This window comes from Uloborus diversus, chromosome 5, assembly GCF_026930045.1.
Source record: "Uloborus diversus isolate 005 chromosome 5, Udiv.v.3.1, whole genome shotgun sequence".
NCBI lineage: Eukaryota > Metazoa > Arthropoda > Arachnida > Araneae > Uloboridae > Uloborus > Uloborus diversus.
In genome coordinates this window covers 136,975,274-136,994,750 of record NC_072735.1, presented here as the reverse complement: position 1 = coordinate 136,994,750, position 19,477 = coordinate 136,975,274, and the positions used below count along the sequence as shown (strand labels likewise).

Below are 19,477 nucleotides of genomic sequence, written 5' to 3'. Positions count from 1 at the left end.
GCAAACTTTATAGAAGTAAGTCATAAGGTGGTAGAAGCCATCTCAGCCAGCAAACAAGATAAATGGGCAGAGCTCTGCGAAAAACTTGACCCAAGAAGAGGCTTGTCCCAATATTAGAACTTGATTAGGGCTCTAAATAACTCAAGCAGTCCAGTAGCCAATACACAGGTCAAACCTCAGTCAAATGTGATCGCCACAAATGGCTTAAATGCCAGAACAAACAGAGAGACAGCAAACCTACTTGCTAAGCACTACGAGGTTTCTAGTAAACTACAATATTCTACCGAAGACAAAAATGTCAATAAAAAATACAAATATGCTATAAAAGAAGCAGGAATAGGACCGATAACAGCATCTTCACTTCTGACTTAAGTCCCGAGGAGCTGGAATCTGCAATCAATCGCCTGGATCAAAAGAAATCCTCTGGCCCTGATCTCATTTTCGGACAAATGATCACGCATTTTGGTGTAAATGCTAAAAGAGATTTGCTGTATATCTGTAATACCTCATGGCGCTCTGGTAAGTTACCCAGGTCTTGGAAGAACCCTAATAGTTCCCATCCTAAAACATGGAAAATCTGCAAGTAACTGCGCAAATTACAGACCTATCTCGCTCACCTGTATTCTGTGCAAACTTATGGAGCGCATCATTCATTCTAGACTGATGAATTGGATCACTGAGAACAATATTTTGCACTCATACCAGACCGTATATAGAGCCAATCACAGCACCCTTGATCAGCTTTTCTATCTTTGCCAATCGATTATTGACGGCTTCCAGAACAAACGCCATAAGAAAACTATTATGGTTCTTCTTGATCTCTCTGCTGCTTTCGACAGAGTCTGGAGTCAGAAACTGATCAACATCCTACACAAAACAGGCATTACTTCAAATGCTCTAATCTGGATCAATGATTTTCTCAGGAAAAGAAGCTTTAAAGTTAGGGTTAATGGCGATTTCTCCACCATTCACCATACCTGGGCTGGAGTTCCTTAAGGCTCTCTACTTAGCCCTCTTTTTTTCTTCTGTACATGAATACGATAGACCTCCACATCAGTAAAAAAATAAACGTTGCCTGTTATGCCGATGATATTGCAGTCTGGCACACCCACTCAAATCTCGGAAGTCTCACAAAGAGCTCTTAATATCTGTATGAAGGGCATTGAAATCTGGTCCAAACATCTTAAGCTTAAAATTAATCTAGACAAAACAAACTTTTGTGTTTTCTCAACAGACAGGAAAAATCGAAGCTCGTTCCCTCCTATTTTAAAGCTATTAGGTTCCGAAATTAGACGAACTTCTAACCCCAAGTATCTTGGACTAACTCTAGATGCAGAGTTAAGATTCTCTAAAACACTTTGAAAACGTTTCAAACAGAGCACTGAAAAAGCTAAACATCCTAAAAGACTTTGCGGTGCTTCCTGGGGGTCAAGTCCAAAAACTCTCAGAAATACCTACACTTCTATCGTCAGGCCTGTTCTCGAATACGCAGCACCCATATGGGCATCATCAAGGCCTACTGTTAAAGAAATGATCGACTTTGTTCAATACAGAGCCTCTAAAATCATCACTGGAGCTGTTCAACGAATAACATAAAAATTGAAAAGGAATGCGGCCTTGCCCCCTTAGACAGCAGAAAAAAATTAACAACCATTAAATTTACCAACAAAATCCAAATCCTTGCTGATCGCCATATCTCAAGTAAAACCTTTGATGCGTGGAGTGGAAAGTGCAGGCTGAAGAGATCCTCGACCCTCCAATTTGATCATGATATAAGAAATGATATCAACCTCAAATATGAGACTTTCAAAATTTGTAAAGAGCCTTACAACATCCTGTGCCCTCTTCCCCAAACCAAAATATATTTAAGTCTCTTATGGCCTTGCACCAAGAAAGAACCCACAGCAGTAATCAAAGAAAAAGGCCACCATACCATTAAAAAACTCACGACCTCAATTTAAGATCTGACGATTGCCTACGCAGATAACTCTTCCAACTCTAATCTGGATAGAGGAGGAACAGGAGTCTTTTTCATCGGACCAGACGGAGCGCAGGAATGTCACGGTATTCCTGTTAGGAAAATCCCCTCGAACTACACATGTGAACTTGTCGCATTAAAAGCGTTCTGGAGATTTATCTTTCTAGGGAGGACCAGAGTTCCAGAGGCATCATCATTTTCTCTGATTGCAGATCAGCACTGCAGGCGATCCAGAAGGGCAAATGTCAACTTAGCCATCAGATCATTGAGCTCACATACAAAATCATTGCGGCAAAAAGATCCTGCATTTTGCAATGGATACCGGCTCATGTAAACATTTTTGGTAACGAGAAGGCCGATGAGCACGCAAAGGCATCCCGTAATGCTCCTCAACCATCCAACTCCCTAATTCTCGTTGACGCCAATGCTGTTGCTGGCCGAAGACTAATCGATCAACAAGCGAAAAGAAACTCCATTCAGGATTTGAACTGTGACAGAGCCATATCGACTATTATAACCAGACTTAGGACAAACCACTTAAAGGGAATGAGGATTTCTGCGGTCGGACAGTGTAGTTACACCAACTTTTGTCCTCATTGCCCAGATGAAATCCCACTGTCTCGTCAACACATCTTCAGCTGTCCAGCAATACTTTGGGGCCAAACTTTTCAACATCGGCTTAGAAGACCCAGTGGACCTACTCTATACAGATAAGGCTGTCGAAGTTGCAAAGGCTGTCTACGACAGCTTCGGAGCCATATAAATGCACATTATCATAGACACGACATCATCGTCAATCAATTTCCTACAGGTATAAGAGAAAAAGCAAGTGTTTTTAGTTTTGTTATTAAGTACCTTGAATAAGTTCAAATGTACCTTGAATAAACTCTCCCCCCCCACACCTTTTTCTCTTATTGGTTATTGCAAATACAGTTTAACCTTAGTTATTCAAACACTCTTAAAAACAAACTATTGTTAAGGCAAACTGCATTTCCGATCCCCATCTAATTGTTTGTTTTTTTTATTGCTTTTTAGATAAGATAAAATTGATTATAATGGTCCATAGTTTGTTTTAACAACATTAAACTATATTTCCATTATTAATTTTTCAGAAATTTAGCCATAAAACATATCATTCCCTCCCCCGTTGGAATTGTACCTTTAATAATATAGGGGTGTCGGACATATCAAGACACTGATGAAGAGATTATTTGGCGAAAATCTTCTTCCTACATTTTTATAAAACTATTCAATGCTTTTGCAAATATTTCTATTGATGAATTCTTCAGATGAACTTTAATGTAAAATTCTTTTATCCTATTAATAAAAAACTGCTTTTTCATGGTTTTTATGGCATTTTTTAAATTATATTTATCATTAACTTATGTTTGTAACCTGATTTTTCTAACTTTACAAAAAATTTCTTTACAGTGTTCATGCTATCGAAAGAAGAGGACTTCCAGAGTTTTTTAATTTGAAAAATAAATCAAAAAACTCCAGAAGTGTAAGTATTGAAAATAATTTTATTTATTTATTTTTTGTGGCTAAAAAATAAATCAACTCAAGAATAAATATCTGGTTCACAATTTTATATCTTAACTTGTCTTTTTTAAATGAGATACTAAAATTAATAACTCTTCAATGAATAATATGACTTAAAATGACTTCTGCAAATATTGTCATTTTAAAAAAATTGATGAACCAAGCTTTTTTTAAACTAAAATTTAAAAATGTTGAACCAGGCTTTCTGTCTGAAGGAGTGAACTAAAATTTAAAAATGTGTAACAAATAGAAATTTGAAAAACAAGTTGCATTTATCACAAACAGCAAAATTTATATTAAAAGTATTTAGTAAATTCATATCACACACACACACACATATATAAGCATTTCCAATGTATCCTTGTTGCAACTCATGTGCTTTTAAGTGCAGGTTCATACGAAGAAAGAAAAGTGCTCATGTGTTGCCACTAGGTTATAGGAACTGTAACTAAATCATTGTTTCATTATACTAATTTTTAATTATAATCATTATTCCTGCTCATGAGTCCAACATTTGGCTTGAGGGAATGGAGAGGTTGTTACAGGCCACAAGTGTAATACTGTCTTGTAGTTGGTTAAGCATGCACTAAAAAAACAATAAGTGACCTTGAAAGAAATTTTTTCTGCAATAAAGGACCAAATGTGTGTAAAAATTGCTTGTTTATTGTCACATATTACGTATTTCCTCTTTATTTTCAGCTACATTGCATACAGAAATTTCATGATCGATACATATCGGTTGAATCCTACAGAATATTTGACCGTTACTGCTTGTCGACGAAATCTTGCTGGTGATGTTTGTGCAATAATGAGGTAAATTTCAATATGAGTTTAAGTTGTGATTCTGTTTTATGAATTTATTTGAAAAGTTGTTGCTCTGATTCTTTTTGTCACACTGCTTTAAAATTTAAACGTATTTCTTTTCCAAATTTAAGTTTCTCTTAATTTATGTACATTAAATAATGACTCATAAGCTTACTTTGAAGTTTTTGTGCAAGATATTAATTACAATAAACCCCATAAAGAAGTTCTTTTCTCAGCTTATGAATGTCATGTCTCAGGTTTTAGCATACTTTAATTGCAACTAGATGAATGAAAACTTGCTACTGTATGAAAGAGAACTCTTTATTTTCAAGCAAATTGTTTTATATATTGATATTAAATCAGATTGAATAAGCTATAAAATGCAATATTAAATGTTAACATATCCTCAGTAATTTTCGCTGATGATTTTTTTGTCATTCTGTAACTGAAGCGCCCCTATAATTTCTCTTCACCAGCAGTCAATTGCTATTCTTCATTTTGTTGGTGTTTGTACTAAACATTTTTAATTTATTGAAAACTAAAGTAAATTGATTTTTATTATTTAAAATTATGGTTCCTTTTTGTAAGAATATTTTAAAAATGATTCTAGCAAAGCCCTTAAGTTGCTTGTTAGTCACATTTTTTGTTGTACAATAATACCTGTGCTTTTTGAACTGTGTACATGCAACTTTTAAGGCATACATAATATTGGAGCTCCCAACTGGTTCCTTTCCCCCTATAAATCTCTTTTGTGGTTTCAAGTCCCTAACATAACACCCCCCCCCCCCCCATAACACCCATTCAACAAGTTTCTTGTTGAAGAGAAATACTTTTAGTAAAAAAATAATTTTTCAGCCCATCCATTGGTTAAAATTGTCCAATTCTAAATTCAAAAAGTGGCAGATAATCAATTAATCAATGCATCCCTTATTTTAACCTGCAGAAGTTATGATTAAGGTCTCTCTTGCCCCCCCCCCCTTGTTTTAGAATATAGGTCCTCTTTTCTTCCTAGGGGCCAACTAAAAATCTGTTGGGAGCCCTGTAACATATATTATATATTGTATTATAATGATCAATATAATTCATTACATTTTTTTTTTGTTTAGGGTGCATGCGTTTTTAGAGCAATGGGGTCTTGTCAATTACCAAGTTGATGCAGATAGTAGGCCTACTCCTATGGGTCCACCATCAACCTCTCATTTTCATGTTCTTGCTGATACTCCATCTGGCTTGCAACCTCTAAATCCACCACGTACACAACAAGTAATTCATGTGTTTTTTTTTTTCAAAACCAATTGATGCTAATCATGTTCCATTGATTCATTTTTATTTTATAGAAATTTTCATGTTGAGAATGTAACAAATTGATCAGTCCAGTTTTAAAATGATTTTCATGAATAGGTTTGCTTGTGCTAAATTTGAATTAGTATCAGTCTTATTACAAGATTACACTATGTGTGCAGGCTTTCATGTTTTTGAATGAATTTCTGCCACAAGTTTTTAATGGACAAAATGTTGCAGTCTGTCATCGGCTGGGCAAGAAAAACTGATGTATTTTGGTGGGAACAGCAATTTAATCTGAGTTGTAAAATAATATCGCATTCCCATCCCAAGGAGGCTATGACTGAAACTGAAAAGAAAGTGAAAATGGCAATAAATTCAGAATTAGATATGTTTTGCCTAGTTCTTTTTCATGTATTAATGAAACATTTTAATTTACATTACATTTTGAGTTAATAAACTTATTTCCAGTAATATCTAGAATTGACTTTGTTGCACCCACTTGAAAATGTTAATCTATTTACATCTAAAATGATTTAAGTCAGTACCTGTTGTAAAAAATAACATTAATTTTTACCAATCAATGTTAATCTTAAACTTATGAAGTTTTTAAAATATAAAATTGGTCTGAAAAAAGGACATTAAAATGGTGATAGGATTTAAAAATCACTGAATTTTCTTGGAAAAATTAAGGAATTCCAGGGTTTGTACGCTCCTTCAAAACTCCTCCAATACTCCTTCATTTAAGAAATTTTTTTTGAAGGACCCTTCAAACTTCTTCATTTGGTTTTAACTCTTTCAAAAGTCCTTCTTTTTTCGTTCAAGACTACATAATTTTCCTCTATGACAGTCATTTAAAATACTTTGATCGACAACCTGTTAACTTCTTCACAAGGGCGAAAGGGTGAGGGGAGAGGAGCCGAGTCACTCGCAGTCGAGAAAGAAAAATAAACACATTAAATGTGGAGATACAGACTCATTTTTTGCATATGAGAAAAGAAGATAATTTTTATCCATAATTAAGTGTTCATATATTTCATTCATCATGTTTTATAAAAAAAATTCTGCCGCTTGATAACGTATTATCAGATGGCAGTATGAAAGACCATTTATCGACTCGAAAAACTACAAGATTTAACGGCTTGTTGCAAAAAGCAGGAAAAGAAAGAATATAATGCAATAGTTGACAAACTTTTCTGAAATTCGCGTAAGAATCTTCTGTTATAGAAGTTAAAATAGAATTATTAAAGATAAATCTCAGTTACAAAACAGAAAGACAACTTTAAGTTTTTTCATAACATCTTCGAGGAATTCATGACATTCAACAAATGTTATTAAAGAAAGAAGGGACGATGTGAATTGAATAGGGGGATAATCACCAGAACAAAAAAATTTTCACACCTCTTGATTGCATTTGCCACTTTTTTTTCATTTACAGGGGTGGGGGGTGCACACTCTACAAGAAGTTTAGATAGAGTTGCTGCATTTAGCTAGATAAAAAATAAAATAAAAAAACTTTGAATGAGTTTGAAAAAAAATAACAGAAGGAATTCTTGTTGCTTGAATGAGCGATAGCGTTAATTCATATAATATACCTTTGATATGACTTCTTTTAATAAGTTTTCTCACTTGCTCCGTTTTAGTGCCACCTCTGGTACTTATGCGGATTTTGAAAGACTGTATTTGGTTCCTTTTGTGTTTTTCTAAATTTTTTATGCTTTACTGATATGCGGTAAAATGTCTCAAAATTATTAAGCAGAATATTGAACCTCAAATATCTAAAATCGGCGATACCACAATGATTCTGGATTTTAAAATTTTTCCGATGTTTGGAGATCGCTGTAGAAGCATCTTTCATAAAATTGTTTTAACGTTAAAAATGAAAAGGAAACTGCTCGTAAAACTACTCTCTGAAAATAAAAAAGGGTATATAATTGGTGAATTTGAAGTGCATGGTAAAAGGGATCATGGTAAAGGAGGTGATAAAAGATGTTTTGCCTTGAGGGTAGACTGGTTCATGAAATTTTGACAAGGGGAATAGAGAGGGTGATAAAAAGTGACACACAGTTTTTATAACAGTATGTTTATGAAAAATATGACATGTGACAAGGGGAGGAGTAAGTTATAGTGTGACACTTTGTGACAAAGGGGAAAGAAGTCAAATATGTTTAAAAAAAGTGATATTTATAGACATTAGACAGCCCAAAAATACTTCTTCAAAGTCTTATTTTACTCTTTCAAAACTCCTTCATTTTATTTCTGAAATTGAGTACGAACCCTGGATTCAAAAAATAAATTCAGAGATAACTATGAAAAATACTTGAGAGATTTTATGTGAAATGCAGGGGAAAATTTCTTTTTCGAGCTAATTAGGGTTTGACTGTATACAGACACCCAGAGATATGTCTTTAAATTTTTCATTTTAATCATACATTAAATTCATTATTTAAATTTTTGTTTTTAAGATTTAGTTTTCACATTTTAAAGCATTTGTATTTATTTCAGCCTTCTGCTGCTCAGCAAATGTTGAACTTGGATAAAGGAAAGGAAAATGTTGAACCTAAAAATGATGAAACAAAACCAAATCTCAATGACAGCTTTGGACTTCGTTTAGATCAGTATGCAAAAAAGAATGCATACTTGAAGGTAAATGTGAACTGATTAAACTGTAATAAATTTGTCAATTTTGAGCTTAACTTTACAAGTGTGAATGTGTGAAATCATATTAGGAAGTTTTTAAAAACAAATTTTGGGTTCCAATGCAAGGAAAAAGATAACCGATTGTTTATATTCATATATATTTATTTATTTTCAATTCTTACTATGAAAAGTATGTTCTACCACATAAAGAAATTTTAGATTTTTTCTCTCTGTTGTAAACTTTTACTTTACAAACAGACCTAATTTTAAAATTTATGTTCTCATTCGTTTAACTCTATAAACTCAATTGTTTTTAACGAAAAAAATGTGTTTTTCTCTAAAATATGAAAAGTTGACACTTTTGTGATGCAGCCAAGATTGACCTCTGGCTCCCCCAACATTTGTTCAAGAACTCAGTGGTTAGAAATTGTTGCCTCTTTTTCAAAATTTAGATCTATTTAGGAATAAATCTAAATTTCTTGCAAAAAATGGTATAATGCAGCAAATGGTACAAAATTATTACTTATACTTAATTAAATACATATTAACTTTAAAAGTGGTAAATTAGCCATTTTTTGTTCAGTTTTTGAATATCATAGCTTTCAGGTTCTATTTTGATGTGATTTTTGGATATTATCCCTTTCACTTTTTTTTTTTGATATCATCCCTTTTACGTATTTTTTTTTTTTTTTGGATTTCCTCCTTTAATTGAAAATGGAGAAAGCCAGAGAAAATTAGCTGGCATATATGGAATTTCTAAAACTACAGTGTCTGATATAGTTAAAAACAAGGAAAAAATAACAAAAGTATTTGAATAGTATTTTTAATTATTGTTTCACTTTCAATAATGTTAAACAATGAAAGTGGAGCTGAACAGAAAGAGTAAGGGTGAATTCCTCAAAAAATGAATACATGGTGCAAGAAATGACAAAAAAAAAAAAAAAAAAAACATTACCGCCCTTTATAAGTTGACCACCTGTCTAAGTTGACCGCCAAAGTACTGCACCGCGAGTGGTCAACTTACACAGGTTTCACTGTACCCAGGTCTGGGTACCCATTATACTGCACACAAAAAAAATACCCCTTCAAAGTGCTTCTGACACCATTCTTGATGATTCTCATGTAAAATGAGCGCTTGAATCAAATTATGAGAACCATTTTCCCCCATCATTCCCTCTCCCCTTTGATATCACTCCCCCTAATTTTATTCAGTTTTCAGCAGTTACATGGCAATTATTTATATTTTATTGGGGAAACAGCATTGTATTCACCATTAATGTTCTTCTGAAGGGTTAAAGAAGTGTATAGTTCAAAAGCATGAACATTTTTACCAAGTTGGGACACTCAAGCAAGTACCCCCCCCCCTCCTATAAAAAATCTAAAAATCCTCACGAACAATTTTTTTTTTTCATAAAGGTTCGTTTTACAATTTTTCACTTAAAATTAATGAAAATTAATGGACATTTGAAAACATTGCATATTACATGCGACTTACACTGAAGGTCTTAAATGCAAAGAAAATTTCTGTATTATTGACATTTATTCAAATTACATTTACAGATATAATTAAGATTTTAAATGAAATTAAGTTTACTCATAATATACATTAATGTATATTTATATTTCAGAGGGCACCACACCCATTGTTTACCATCATTCGATCAAATGCTTCGAAATTATCGAAGCATTTGATCAATCCACCAGATTTTGTTTTGTTATAAAACAAAATAGTTGTGACTTTGGTTGCTTCAGAGTGTTTTTGTTAGGATGTGAAGTGAAAAAGAATATTACATATAAGGAGAAGTGATAGGAATAGGATAGTGATAGGAATAAGGATGTAGGAACATATTGTATATCTTTTTTTTTTCCATGTGGTCCGCAGGCCGTAAGCTGAACATCACTGTTATAAATGAATGAAATACTACGAATTCACTATGAAATACCAAACCGTAAAACCTAATACATTCAGTATTACAAAACAACTGAAGAAGCACAATTTTTCTAACAGACTATTTAGCTTGAAATGTGAACATAAAACGCTGGAAAAACAATAAGCCTTTTCGTTTTTTGGTAAAAACAGGATACACACATTTCCCAAGACAAGGGTTTAAGAAAAAGCTCCAACTAAATAGAAGAGGTGTCAGAAAAAAAATTATTTTCCTGCTCTAAATCTTCAAAATTCAAAATGGGTACCTGGTTATTGAGAGTAAGGGAAAAGTTTGGTCATTGACGCTAGGGTTAACTCCATGCTTTTTTAAAACAGAACTATGATACACAAGAAGATAGTACATTATTTTGTGCAACAACCACAAAGGTAGTTATTATATTACCAATTTTGTGCAGAATGTGCACTCATATAAGATGTCAGTTGGTGTATAAATAATTAAAAATTAAAACACAAGAAAGAAAATTAAGAACGTTCAACTATTTATAAGCTAGAAATTGCAATAAAAAAGATAAGTTATTAAAATTTTCTGGATTGAATATAATTTTCTGTGTATAAAATAAGTCATATCTGTATTGAGTACCATAACAAAACAAAATAAATCTTTATAATGTATATACTGTTTAAATTTTTGAGTAAAAAAAAATGAAACCTTTTGTTTTATTTTCTTAGAAAGTTGAAGAAATAATTGAAATCGTAAAATTTGCATAGTAATTTATTCTGAAGATTTACTGCTGCAAAATTTAAATGATAAGCTGTGTTTGCAATGCAATCAAAATTAATTCAACGCAGAAAAAGTTTAATTTGGGATATTTATGGCACTAATGTAATGATCAGAGTTTACATTTGATAAAGCAGTTGAAGTTGTTTTTAGCGGAAATCACATTATCCTGTCCCAAGTTTTAGCCTCTGCTTGAATACAGTGAAATGCAATGTACAACTTATTTGTGAATATTTTTTAGAAGAAAGTAGAATATTTGCATCAATATGTATCTAATTGAAACCTTACATATATATGTTAGCTTCATTTTTGTAATTAACCCTTTGCTTTTCAGAATAAAGCTGCTGCTACTGTTTCTAGAGAGTGGACTGAACAGGAGACTCTTCTTTTGCTAGAAGCATTGGAAATGTATAAAGATGACTGGAACAAAGTGTGTGAACATGTAGGCAGTAGAACTCAAGATGAATGTATATTACACTTTTTGCGGTTGCCTATTGAAGATCCATACCTTGATGACCCAGCCGCAGGAGGTGGAGCTCTGGGTATAGCTTTTATTTATATATTTATTAATATTTTCATCGTATATTAGCTGTAACACCCCAATTCTTTAAGTTAGATTTGGGTCAAATTCGAACAGTGTTGAACCTGCTTATAAACAGACGGACGCTCTTTTTTTATTTGTCAAGAAGATTTCGTGAAACTGAAATTCCAGTCGTATTATAATGTAAGTGCCATAAGTATTTCCATATCTTAAAATGGAAAACGTAGGGAATACCTTAGAATATTAGTAGTTGCGAAGATCAAGATATCTCCTTGAAACTTCAGAAATGAGTCTAATCTAATTTTTTTATTTTTTTATTTTAGTAACTTTTTTTTTGTTATGCCCTCATTTAGAAAATTGGAATGAAATGTAATTAAAACTCGTTAAAATTGAAAGATATGATGTATGTTTAGTTAGTTTCAGCATTGTTTCTTCTTTGTATAATTTTTTGAATTTTCTTTTTACAGGTCCACTGGCATTCCAACCTATTCCATTTTCTAAGTCAGGAAATCCCATTATGTCAACAGTGTCATTTCTTGCTTCTGTCGTTGATCCTCGAATTGCTGCCGCAGCTGCTCAAGCTGCTATGGGTATGTTTTTCAAAAATAGTTATATTTATAAAAATTAGTACTATGCAGTAATAAGTCCTTTAAGGGACATATTTTCTGGTCCCTATCTCTTTGAATTGGGACCTCAATGTATTTTCTTCTGTTTAAGGGACAGTAACAGTGGAAACTTAAAACTAATGTGTGAATGTATTCAAAGTATTTAGTTCACTGGAGTTTTGAAAGTTTGACATTAATGTGTTCTAATATGATTCATTATAAAATTCTTGCTAAAATTTATATGCTTGTTTTCCTCCTCAACAATTTATTCATGTAGGCTATCAGCTGATGGATAGTCAACGGCACAGAAGTGCAGCAGAGCTGTGTGCAGAAAATTTGAAATGTGAACAGATTGATATTTATACTGCATTGAATTTTAAATTGTACATTGAACGCAGTTGAAAAGAAAATCTCCCCTGTAGACTGTGGTCAGAGTTGTGCATGAAAGTCAAAAGTTAGAATGAGACAATAAAGATAAGGCTACTTAGTTTTTCCATAGAAGTACCGAAACAAGGACATTGTGATATTTGTCATAACGCTTGATAAGCTTCAAAAGCTCTCCAAATAAAATTCAAAGCTTTGCATACAGAAGTGTTCAATGGCTTTTTTGACTTCAGTATTGCTTCCAAAGCACCTTCTGTCAAGATTCTTCTGCCAAACCGGAAACATATGGAAGTCACTTAGTGGGAGGTAAGGACTGCCCCTGTGGCAGAGAGCTGCCGAAACGGCGACATTGTCGCAGAATAAGAGAGAGTGCAGAAAGATATTTCACTAGGGGGGGGGGATTGAAAGGGGGGAAAAAGTCAGCAATAAAACCATTCTGCAGAACAATACCAAAGGATAGCTGTTTCACGGTAAAAATGCAACTTGACTACGAATTAAGGAAAGGGTCTGATTTCCTGTGAAAAATAAAAGAATTTACGTTTTACAAAAAAAAAAAAAACTTTGATAAGCGCCAAATCGAGCGATCATTGACTGTGGTAGTCTGCAACATCGGAGATCAGCAGGTATGGCATGGATAAAAACCAGTTCCAACCAGAACTTCTCCTCTCCCAAAGTGATTTTAAAGCAACCTTGTGTTGATCAAAGAAGAGTGGTTTTGCATTTGCTTCCCAACACACATGTTTGTTTGTGTGAAAGACTTGTGCCAACTTATTTTCTTTTCGAGCTTTTTCTCACCTCTGTTGAAAAATTAATTTAAGCCCTTAAAAAATGGCTTATTTGCAGTGTCGTAGGTTGCAGCAACAGGAAACAGATGGAATACATGATAAATTGTGTGGTATTTTGGGCTGACCAATAGTTATTTAGATAGAGGTGCTTATATGAATGAAAATCTTTTCTTTTTGGAGGAGTAATGGATTTTTTCCAAAATGATTATTCTAATTAAATTATTTTTTCTTAGTATGGAAAGGGAACTTTTGTTTGCTCCAGTACTTGATTTAAAATATTTTTTCACATGAGGGAGAAGGCAGAGTTGAGATTTCTTTTTTCCTTTAAATGCATTAATTATGCTTTAAACTTTGCAATAAATTTTGCTTTAGTATTTTAATAAAATCTTATTTCTTCTGGGGGGGGGGGGGTGATTGAATTTTTGATTCGTTCTGACTAAAATGTGTTTTTTAATTAAATTTATTTTCCTTTTAGGGGGAAGGGGAATACTTTGTGTATAATATTGTGTATTGCATACATTATTTTTATTTTTTTTAATGGGAAGGTGACCTTTATTTATTCATCCCCCCCCCCAAGTCACATGCATGTTTTAGTTTTTTTTTTTTAAACTGTAATGCATATTTTAATTTAAAATTATTTTTCTTTGGATCTTATTTCTTTGAATATTGAATAGATGTTGCATCAGGGTCGTTCTCCAGAAAACATAACTTTTGAATGTAAATACTTTTCAATTTCGAAACTTTTTGTTTCTTTCTTTTTTCATTCTTACACGAAAGTGTTACCTACTAGAAGTAACCCTAAACCAATTTCCAGCTAATTTCCAATTATTTTACTCATAACTAAAATAATAAAAAAATGCCTTGTTCACAGAAATAATAATAATAATAAAAAACTTTTGATATTTAAAAATTGAGGCCAACTTAATATCAAAGTAGTAATTTTGTTAATTGTGCAAACAAGTAGCTATTTTAATGATTAGTGGGAATATAATATTAAGCTTTGTTAAAGTGCTGCTTAATTATTATGTATGTTAAAAAAAGTATTTAGCAAATTCGAGGATATACCGGCAATTTAGAATTTTGGTAGAATGCCTGTTATTGATGTATTTCCCCTCCATCAGTTATTTTCACCTCAGAAATAATGACATTTATAAGATCTGTCACGGAGGTGAGGAATCTCTCCATTAATATAGACCTAATAGATACATTTTTTATGGAAAATTTTTTTTCTTCGTTGCTACAATCTGCACATGTTAAGCATATGAAAACATGTTCACTTCTTTTTTTTGCTTTAATTTATATCCCTGAAATTCAAGTTCAGGTAGGTGAGAAGTCAGAATAACGACACTAAGTTTTTAAAGCAATATCTATTTTCTTGTTCTTCGACAAAAATCTCGCAACTTCAACTATTGCTGAAAATAAACAAAAGGGCTCCCTTGTATCATCTATATATATAAAAATGAATGTTTGTCTGTATGTCATCCATGAACTCAAAAACTACCCGGCAGATTTGGCTGAAACTTTCACCGTTTGTTATTTTTGGTACTGGGAATGTTTATAGACCAGTTCAAAAAAAATACGATCAATAGTTCCTTTTTTATTCCAATTTAAGTCACAATCCATTGGATAAATACGAATAAAATTATCGGCTGCAGAAATTAATTCGCGTGAAAGATCTCATTGATAAGAAGTTAGCTGTTGCCATTTTTCTTGAGTTTGAACAAATAAATTCTTTCTTTATTGTTTTATGGCTTTTCATGCAACGGGGGACTTTTTCTATTTGATATTTTTAGCGATTGATTGATCTTGCAAACTGCGTGAGTACAAAATTTGAGTATAGTCCCGGCTTCACTTGATACCTGGACCGATTATTATGAAAATTGCTATATATATATGTATTTTTCCACGGAGAAGGTGCATAATATGCTCATTGAAGCCACTCGCCACCAGGTGGCACTGCGGTTTGGCAACTTCTGCCCCGTTCAACCGATTGTCATGAAAATCAGTATAATGATGTATTTTTTTGTTGGCGCAGCAATGCGCGTCGGGTACAGCTAGTGGAAAATAAAATTTGATGTCATTACTGCCATGTGTTAATGAGGAATGGCATTTTGTGTTTAGGTAACAGAGGTGAGAATTTATATTGTGACATGACTCCTTGTCCTTCTAAAACGAACTAAAACACAATGTTAAAAAATTAAATATATTTAAACAATTAGTATTTCAGACACTTGTGAAAGGAATAATAAATAAGTATATACTTCTAATTAAACAAGTTATTAAGCAACATAAACAATCACACAAGGTGTGTGACATGCCACGGAGGTGAGAATTCGCATGTTGTGAACCAGAAATATACTAAAAAAAAAAATTAGTATTAAAAAATTGTTGGCTTTTTTAAAGAGAGATATTTTTGACGAAATTAAAAATCATTGCTAAATGAATTGTTCCTTAAAGTTTTTACTGTAAAAGGCATGTGACAGAAAAGTTACACTTTTAGAAGAATGACCTGTCAGTATTTTTCTGGTATTAACCCATTCCATGCCCAGCCTGAAACCCCTTAATGCGCATGCCGCAGATAACGAATGGAGTTGCTTTTTACTACGTTGTAATATCACTTTTCTCCCCATTTTGCTATCGGGATTTTAATGTTGTTTTTGCTGTTCAGCTTGCATTCGAAAATCGCTTCGCTTTATTAGTTTTTTTGGCACTGAGTTAAATAGTGCAATAAAATACAAGGTTGCTGAAATATTCATTAAATTTACACAGAACATAACGCGAAAATAATAAACAATAGAGGATAGGATGAAAAGCAATTATTTTTATAACACTAATTATTTTATTCATTTATTTTTCTTTTTGCTTTTATCTCAGTATATCATTTTTTTTCTTTTTATACACTTAAGAAATCTTAAGAACTGTTAAATGTAAGATGATCTATCTTGCAAAAGGGCTCAACAAAACATTATTTAAACAATTGACTGATCGATCTAACCTGTGAGCAAGGGAATTGAATGGACAAAAATGCTTTAACTGTGGGAATGATTTTCTAAGAGGACAAAAAGTATTTTTCAGTGCCTTTTGATACATTGTGACCCTTCAAAACGACCAATAAACAGAGACATATCTCTTTACTGGTCGGTTCTTTTATCGTAATTTCAATGACTTTTAAATCCTTTCTGAGTGTCCAGACATCAGTTGCTCAAGCGTGGGAAGTATTTTAAAGATAAATGATTACAAAAGATCAAAACTTGCGGCTTAAAGGATACTTTTGTGCATGCAACTAAAAGCCCCCAGCTGAGGGAGAATAACAGACTGCCTGGGTGGATTCCCTAAGGAGGTGTCTGCCTTGGTGTCTTGTGGTCAACCCTTCCACATTATTTTCGTACAACAAAACAGTTTGAATCAGAAAGGAATTTCAAAGCAAGCTTTACTGCTTGTGTTTGGAAACATGTCTTCAGAAGAAAAAAAAAAGAAAATCTTGCTTGAAATCAAGTCGGATTGTTTTTCTTTTTTTAAAACATTCTTGGATAAATTTTAGTTAGTTTAATAGGATTATTTACTAATTAAGGCAATTTGATTATTGAAAAGAAACCAAACATTTTATTTCTGTTCTTAAAATCTCATAAAAAAGGTGCAATTAAAACATAGGAGCTATTTTACAATAAATAAAGTCTGAAAAAAAAAGGGAGAAAAGAAATGTTTCGTTTTGTTTGAGTAAAGCGAAAAGAACTCAAGATATTATCATTTTATTTGTACTGCAGTATATATTTTATGTTTTGCATGGTCAACTATTAGTATAGTCAATGCGGTCGTCATAATTTTTGTTTGTGAAATTAAAAATATTCAAAACTGTATCACTAAAATCCATCAAAGGGTGCTGCGAATGTAAAAAGTTATAAGTTTGAAAATATCATGATTTAAAAATAAATAAATAATAAAAAATAATAAGAGTATACAAATAAATAAAAAGTGTAGTAAACACATTATAATTTTTAAAAAACATACTGGTAAAAAATTAAGATGTGTAAGATAATTAAAAAAATAATGTTGTGTAAAATAAATTATAAAATTTGAGGTTAATGAAAAATTTAGTGAAGGATGCTTGTGTCAGAAGGTGGATTTTTGATAACAAGAAAAAAATATCTCTGTTTATTTGCTTTATTCAGGCATAGAAATATTGGTAAATGTGTAAGGAAATATTTTCACCCTTGTTCATCAGGAGTTTGAATGCCAGAATGCTAAGAAACAAAGCTTCCACGAAAAGATAAAAATATAATGCCTGATTATTTGAAGCATTATACGTGTCCCATCTAAGAGTAATTGAAAGGTTAATATCTTAGTAAAATAAAATAAATTACAACAAATTTCGTGAAATACTATAAATTACATCCCTTTTGTCTAAGAAAAAGAGCTTGATTACCGCTCCCCTAAAAGCACCAGAACCCAACAGAGAAGCGCAATAACAGGGTTCTGCCCCTGGAAGGATCGCCGACACATATTCGGCCGAAGCAAAAACTGCTAGAAACGCCGTGACGACACAGGTTCGTTGAAGGCAGTTAAGAACAATTTTCTTGCGACGAGCCTGAATCGGCCGGGGCAATATTAACACAAACTGCGCGGCCGATCCTGTATCGGCCGGTGCAAGGAATGGGTCAAGAACTACAGATAAGTGCTAAGAGATGAAGAATGAAAACTTAATATGAGAGTGGCATCTCTGTTTAAGCAATTACCCCCTGCTATAATAAAATAATTTACATTAGCATTGCATAAATTAGCATAATAATTTACATTGCTTTTGGGTAGATTTGATTTTTTTCTCTACGTATCAATTGCTGTTACCATAATGTTAATATTTTTAACCCTACAGATTTAGCTCAAGGTCCCTTTTTTTTCCTCTTGCAGAAACTGAAAATCTGTTGGAAGCCCCGATACTGAGCTTTAATGCTTTTTGTTTTTGTATAAATGAATTTACTTAACCAAAAAGTTGTGCAAACTCTTTTAGTAAATAAATAAATTTTTCACTTTTGTGATAAATTGCGCTCAAGTTTGTCCATGAGTTCATTTTTCACTTCATGGAGCATTCTTGCAGAAAGAAATTTGGTCCAGAAAATTTGTCTCGGAAAGTAAAATAAAATTCTGCCACAGGGAGGACTGTAAAGCGGATGGTGTAGGCGCTAACAACCAAGAGCTATAATATGGTTTTAAGTTGCCATATCAAAGTCTGGTCTTACATTGTCAACCAACATCAGAAAGCTAGATTTGAGAAAGCCAGGTTGCTTTTTTTGAACTGCCTCTTTCAATTTCAACAGGGTATCTCAGTACTGTGTGGTATCATCCGTATGCAAAGCTCTGATGTTTTCCTAGGGAACTTTTTGAAGCTTGTTAAGTGGTATGACAAATGTTTCAACATGCTTGGTACTTATTTAGACAAAGTTGTCTTATTTTTCATGGTTCATTATATTGTTTGACTTTCACACACCCAGTCGCCAGGGGGAACTTATTTTCCTACTCAACTTCGTACGTTATTCATAACTGTCAGCATTTTAAAATATCATTTATTAATGAAAAAGTGCTAAATGTTAAATGGTTTTATATGGAATTAAAACATATGTTATAAACAGTGATAAATAAAAGATTTGAAATGGGAGGTACTAAAATACCAGATACTATGTGAATGCGAGAAGTTTTTTATTTGTTTTGTGAATGAACAGAACTGTATTCCACTTTAAGAGGGGAGAGAGTGGGAGCAGTTTTATCATAGTATTTTTCCTTCAATGTTTTCATGATCATTTATCTGATATTGTAATTTATAATTATGTATCCGAATTCTTTCATAATTTCTCAAGAACTTGAAGAATCAAAGTCTATGTTTATTTATTTACTTACTCTATTTCTGCAGAGGAGTTTGCCAAAATTAAAGATGAAGTACCATCTGCTTTACTGGATGCTCACATTAAGAATGTTGAAGCAGCTGCAGTTAATGGAAATACTGATCCAAAATCTGGTTTAGATATGACTGGTATTGCTGGTACATTAGAACGTGATGAAGCAGGTAAAATCCTAAACATTACTAGAATGAATCTTTATACATAAATGGCTATTTTTGTATGTATGTCTGGGGTAAGCTTCAAAACTACTGGACCGATATTGACAATCTTTTCATCATAGATAGCTACATTATCAGGAAGCAACATAGACTATAATTTATTTTTAAACTCAGTTTAAAAAACGTTATGATGGAAAACAGT

The 19,477-nt window shown here is 32.7% G+C and overlaps 1 protein-coding gene across 1 annotated transcript in view; it reads left to right on the top strand.

Annotated features, from left to right (window-relative positions):
- Nucleotides 1-19,477, top strand: part of LOC129221933 (SWI/SNF complex subunit SMARCC2-like) — a 60,453-nt gene that overhangs the window by 19,615 nt on the left and 21,361 nt on the right. Inside the window, 8 exon segments of the mRNA XM_054856317.1 lie at nt 3,410-3,467; nt 3,469-3,482; nt 4,220-4,333; nt 5,431-5,587; nt 8,111-8,251; nt 11,246-11,453; nt 11,920-12,042; nt 19,129-19,281. Coding sequence (XP_054712292.1) covers nt 3,410-3,467; nt 3,469-3,482; nt 4,220-4,333; nt 5,431-5,587; nt 8,111-8,251; nt 11,246-11,453; nt 11,920-12,042; nt 19,129-19,281 — 968 coding nt within the window.